Below are 6,000 nucleotides of genomic sequence, written 5' to 3' on the forward strand. Positions count from 1 at the left end.
GGATATAAGATTCTCCCCAAAAGCCAGGCGCTAGTGGCTCACGCCTGTAATCCTAGCTACTCACGAAGCTGAGATCTGAGGATCAAAGGTTCAAAGCCAGCCGAGGCAGGAAAGTCCATGAAACTCTTATCTCCAATAAACTACTCCGAAAAAGCCAGAAGTGGTGCTGTGGCTTAACTGGTAGAGTGCTAGCCTTGAACACAAAGAAACTCAGGGACAGTGCTCAAGCCTTGAGTTCAAGCCTCAGGGCCAGAAAAAAATAAGTTCAAAGCCAGCTTGGGCAGAAATATCCAAGTTACACTGTCTCCAGTTAATCAGCAAAATGCCCAACTGGAGGCGTGGGTCAGATGGTCCAGTTCCATGTGTAAGTGAGCAAGCATGAGAATCTGAGTTCAAGCCCTGATACACGCGTGCACACACACATACACACTCACACGCAAGTAACCAGAGACAGAACCCACATTCCACAGAAGTGACAGGGGCATTCCTGTGGATTTGCCCGAGTCAACAATGGTGGCTTCTCCTGTCTCTGTCTCCACAAAACCAGATCAGTGAGTGGGCAGCACTGGAATGTGAATCTCAGTGTCTTCCGAGGTCACGTGAATGAGGGGAGCGTGGCCCTCTGAGCCCCCGCGAGGCCCACCAGCCTCACCATCTCACAGGGGAGAGAGCCGAGGGGAGTCTCAGCCATCCGTGATGCTGGACTCTCTCCTTCTCCGCCATGTCTGTCCTGTGGGTCTAAGAACATTTAGACCCTGAGCACCGTGTTTCTCAGGAAGCTGAGATCTGAGGATCTCGGTTCCAAGCCAGCCCAGGCAAAAAGTCCATGAGACTCTCATCTCCCATGAACCACCAGAAAACTGCAAGTGGCGCCATATGTATAACTCCCAAGTGGTAGAGAGCTAAGTGAAAGGGAGAGCTCAGGAACTGCAACTTGGGCCCTGAGTTCAAATCTCAGGACCCGCAAAATTTAAAAAAAAAAAAAAAAAGGAAGTCAGGTTTCCTTGGCTGATCATCTGCATGATTTGCTTCCTAGGTCGTCTTTGAGGCCCTGCACAACCTCGAACCCCGGGGCTACGTAGTGGGCTGGATCATTGCTATCAGTCTGCTGGCTGGCGTCCTCATCTTCCTGCTGCTGGCTGTGCTGCTGTGGAAGGTGAGTCCAGAGGACCGAAATCCCCTCAGCCTTGGCCCCACCCTGGGTATCCTGGACCCATCCCAGACCCCTTCGTGGTTCAGACACAGCAGGGGAGGCATGGCCCCCTTCCACCTTGGCAGTGGAAGTTTGTTTTGTTTTGTTTTAGTCCTGGGGTTTGAACTTGTGGCCCAGGCACTGTTCCAAGACTAGTGTTCTACCACGGGAGTCATTGTTTACCACTTTGGACCTTATCCTGAATCATTTATTGGAGGTAAAAGGCTCGGGATTTGCCTTCCTAGGCTGGCTTTGAACTGCCATCCTCTAGATCTCAGCCTCCTGAGGTAACTAGGATAATGGGTGTGAGCCAGAGATACCCAACTCTCCTCTTCTTTTACATTGCCCCCCAAATCATTGAACCCATTGGCTGAGTGCTAGTGGCTCACGCCTGTCACCTGAGCTACCCGGGAGGCTGAGATCTGAGGATCATGGTTCAAAGCCAGCCCGGGCACAAAAGGACCTGAAACTAATCTCCAATTAACCTCTAGCAAATGGGAAGTGGGGCTTGGCTCAAGGGTAGGGCTGTAGCCTTGAACTGAAGAGCTCAGGGACAGTGGCCCAGGCCAATTTCAAGCCCCATGACCTACAAAAATAAATAAATAAATAATAAGACAAAAAGCTAAGAAACTATGTGTAGACCTAAAGTGCAAGCCCTGGTTCTGGCAGACAGAAAGAGAGAGAGCGAGACGGATACAGAGAGAAGGGAAGGAGGGAGGGAGGAAGAGAGGACATATTACTTTTGGGGCACCATTTATGCTAACTTATTTCCAGTCTTCCATCCTCAAGAGTTAGCTGTCAGCTGTTTCTCTAGAATACGGTCCTCTACTGCCATCTGTCGGGACATGGTCAGAATAAATGTATTCGCCTCTATTATATGAGCAGTGTCCTCTTATGTGCAGTATACAACCTGTCCTGGGTTGGCTTTGAACCCCGATCCTCAGATCCAGCCATGGCAGGAAAGTCTGTGAAATTCTTATCCCTAGTGAACCACCAGAAAACTGGATGTAGCGCCATATATAGGCTCAACATGGTAGAGCACTAGCCTTGAGCAAAATGGAGCTCAGGGACAGTGCCCAGGCCCTGAATTCAAGGCTTGTTTTTCACACACACACACACACACACACACATGTTGCCACCTTGAATGGAAGGGGTCCACTCTGTACCCCCACTAACCTAGCCCTCCTTTCATCCATGCCTTTCAGTTGGGCTTCTTTCGCCGGAGGTACAAGGAAATCATCGAAGCGGAGAAGAACCGGAAAGAAAACGAAGATGGCTGGGACTGGGCACAAAAGAACCAGTGACCTGCCAACCCCCTTATCACGTGACCCGGTCACCAGCCTGCTGTCCTCCCATCTTGTGTATCTTCCATATTTGGAAGAAAAGGAAATCTTCTCCAGATTTTTCGGAGGCCCCACTGATGCTGTGGTTTTTGTTGTCTTCTTTTTCTTCTTCCTCCTCCTCCTCCTCCTCCTCCTCCTCCTCCTCCTCCTCCTCCTCCTCTTCTTCTTCCTCCTCCTCCTCCTCTTCTTCTTCTTCCTCCTCCTCCTCTTCTCCTCCTCCTCCTCCTCCCCCTCCTCCCTCTCCCTCCTCACCCTCTCCAGCCTAGGAGCCAATCTGAGGCAATCAACTCCTCCAAGCCACACGACTGGCCACCACTACCCACTACCATTCTTCTTCCAGATAAACTTTATTAGGAAAGTGAGCGTCAAGAACCGAGCGATATTTATGAATGAAAACCTGCATGGTCAGCCCTCAGGGGAAAACTGTTAATCTAAAAGTATTTTTATATATATATATATAAATGTAAGCCTTTTTATATATATATGTCTTTATATTTGTATCGATATTTTATAAGTTCTATTAAATAGTTTTATAAATTCACTCAAGCACTGAAAGTCCTCTCCAGAAATCTAGGAATGTCCCAGGAGCCATATGCAATTTTTTAAAAGCAATATTACTGTACGTGGAAAACTTGCCATTAACAAACAACAACAAAAAGATTGCAGCCAGGCGTTGGTGGCTTTCCTCTGTTCTGGCTATTCAGGAGGCTGAGATCTGAGGATCACGGGTTTGAAGTCAGCTCTGGGCAGAAACACAAATGCTGAGACTCTTATCTCCCATGAACCATCAAAAACTTAAAAAATAAAGACAAAGTTGGAAGGAGATGTTGGCTTAAGTTGTACAACATCACCAGCCTTAAAAGAAAAGTCACGTTAGGACTACCATACCCTGAGTTCAAGTCCCAGTACTGGTACCTCCCCTCGCCAAAAAAAAGAAGAAGAAGAAGACAACGACGACTTACAGTTAAAATAACCAGAAGAAACTTTTAAGAAAAGAATCTGATAGCTGGGCTGAGAGTGTGGCCCAGTGGTAAAGTATTCGCCTCGCATGCATGAAGCCCTGGGTTCAATTCCTCAATACCATATACACAGAAAAAGCCAGAAGTGGTGCTGTGGCTCAAGTAATAGAGTGCTAGCCTTGAGCAAAAGAAGCTCAGGGACAATGCTCAGGCCCTGAGTTCAAGACTCAGAACTGGCAAAAAAAAAAATTACCAAATGGCAGTACTGCATATGCCAACAAAAAAAAATGGATTTGAGAAAGACCCTGGGGTTTTCCTTCGTGAAGTCAGGTGCTAAAGAGTGAGTGATGCCTTATTCCACCCATACCTTTCAAGGGAGCGTCCCAGCAGTCACTGCGATGGGAATTCCGGGCGCTCTTAAGTGTACTCTGCCTCAACCTCCCCAGTCAACCTCCCTCCTCCTCGCTGGAGTTGGCTCTCAGCCCTTCAGAAGGCTCTGCCTCAGTGGCCTCAACCAAAGGGGAGTCCTTCTAACCCAGGGAGCAGAGACCCTGGGTCCTGGACCTGTGACCACTAGATGTCAGCTTCCACAGCTGGGAGAAGACAAACTGTTGACAGCCACTCCATGACCCCGGAGCCCAGGGCAGCTCCAGACAGAAACCCAGCTCCAGGAAGATGGTGCCAGGAGCCCACACCTCGAGAGGGCTCCTCAAGGACTGACCTCTGAGACTGACATCTGAGAATCACAGTTCCAAGCCAGCCCTTGGGCAGGAAAAGCTTTCAGACTCATCTCTCCAATGAAGTCATCCAAAAGCTGGATGTGGACACGTGGTTTGAGTGGTAGAGCTCCAGCCTTGAGTGAGAAAACTAAAGGATAGCGCTAGGCCCTGAGTTCAAGCCCCAGTACTCTCACACTCATGCACATACGCACAAGAAGTATCATTTGAAGGATGGGCTGGCTGGCAATGAAATTCAGGCCTAGCATGTGTGACATTCTAGGTTTATTTCCCAGGAAAACACACACACACACGAAATTATTCTTTTTTGTAACCCCTAGGCAAGAAAGTGGGGGTACTGTTTCAGAAACACTCCCAAAATAGGGAATTTTGGTTGACATGTTGTTTGTTTCATCGATAGACTCGCACGATTTGAGGTGAAGGAATATTTTCTTTTCTGGAAGAGCAAATGACTGGAGGGATAGTCTGGGGTGGGTTGACTAGAAATATCTTTTTTTTTTCCTGCACCTAAAGGGGTTCATAAATAGATTTCCTTCCCAATGGGATGCGGGGGGGGGGGGGGATGAAATGGATATTATCAGCACCACAATGGAGATTTCACATTCTGTTCGGGTGGTTTTTTGTTGTGGTGGTGTCATGGTTTGTTTGGAGTTCTGAGATACATGGAATTACTGGCAGAGTGGGGTTTTTTATTGTTTTTTTGTTGTTTTTAATATTTAGAGGTAATTCATTTGCATGGTCAGCACTCATGTTCTGTGGGCTTCTACAAGAAAGTGAGGTGTGCCTGTGCCCTCCTTGGAAAGGAAGGTGCCATGCCTCCCCCCATGTTCTCTGTGGTCACTTCTTCGCTTGCACTGTGTGGGAAATGCCTGGTTTACAAAAAAAAAATGTTGAAAAATACATATTTTGCAATAAAAAGAAATGACTGCAAATGATCCCCGCTTTCGTATCCCTTTTTCTCTCGTGATCACCCCCGAAAAGGTGCCAGAGATCCGTGTCCACACACCACGTGCCATGAAGAAGACAGCACACAAGTCCAGCTAACACAACCTTAACAGCCAGTGACATGCCCAGGGGTACTGTCTAAGGCCTATGCCCGACAAAAAACGGACCCCAAATTAAATGGGGAGATAACCTCCATCTCTTGCAACCACGAGTGTCTGGCCATCACATGCCTCTCAACATTAGCATTCCATTAGCAATCTTGTAATCTTGCAGATAACTAAAGAAGAAAAAAAATAAAAATAAAAATTTGTGCCCTGAACTCAGCGCCTTGCACTTTTACAGAGCTTTCTTTGCTCACGGTTGGTCCTCTACCACTTCAGCCACATCTTGGAGGGGTTTTAATTTTCGTCTGTCTTGTTAGCCAGGCTCTGTGTGTGTGTGTGTGTGTGTGTGTGTGTGTGTGTGTGTGTGTATGCACACTGGTTACAGGAGCTTGAACTCAGGCAGGACCTATGCTCTGTCCCTTAGTTTTTTTATTTATTTACTTATATTTTGGCCAGTCCTGGGGCTTGAACTCAGGGCCTGGGCCCTGTCCCTGAGCCTCTCTATGCTCAATGCTGGAGCTGTACCACTTGGAATCACATATGGCGCCACTTCCGGTTTTCTGGTGGTTCTATTGGGGATAAGAGTCTCACTGACTTTCTTGCCCTGGCTGGCTTTGAACTGTGATCCTCGCATCTCAAACTCCATCATTCATTCATTCATTCATTCATTCATTCTACCATCTTCACCGGTTGAATCTGGAGCATACCTGAGCTGACAGC

At 47.7% G+C, this 6,000-nt stretch overlaps 1 protein-coding gene across 1 annotated transcript in view; it reads left to right on the top strand.

The window, feature by feature from the left end:
- Nucleotides 1–2,689, top strand: part of Itga9 (integrin subunit alpha 9) — an 80,508-nt gene extending 77,819 nt beyond the window's left edge. Inside the window, exons 27-28 of the mRNA XM_090323570.1 lie at nucleotides 1,037–1,156; nucleotides 2,398–2,689. Of these exons, the coding sequence (XP_090179696.1) occupies nucleotides 1,037–1,156; nucleotides 2,398–2,496 (219 nt within the window). The 3' untranslated portion in view covers nucleotides 2,497–2,689. The remainder of the gene's footprint in view (nucleotides 1–1,036; nucleotides 1,157–2,397) is intronic.
- Nucleotides 2,690–6,000: the final 3,311 nt, after the last annotated feature.

Source organism: Megascapheus bottae, chromosome 32 (genome assembly GCF_031878675.1).
Source record: "Megascapheus bottae isolate mThoBot1 chromosome 32, mThoBot2.hap1, whole genome shotgun sequence".
Taxonomy (NCBI): Eukaryota; Metazoa; Chordata; class Mammalia; order Rodentia; family Geomyidae; genus Megascapheus; species Megascapheus bottae.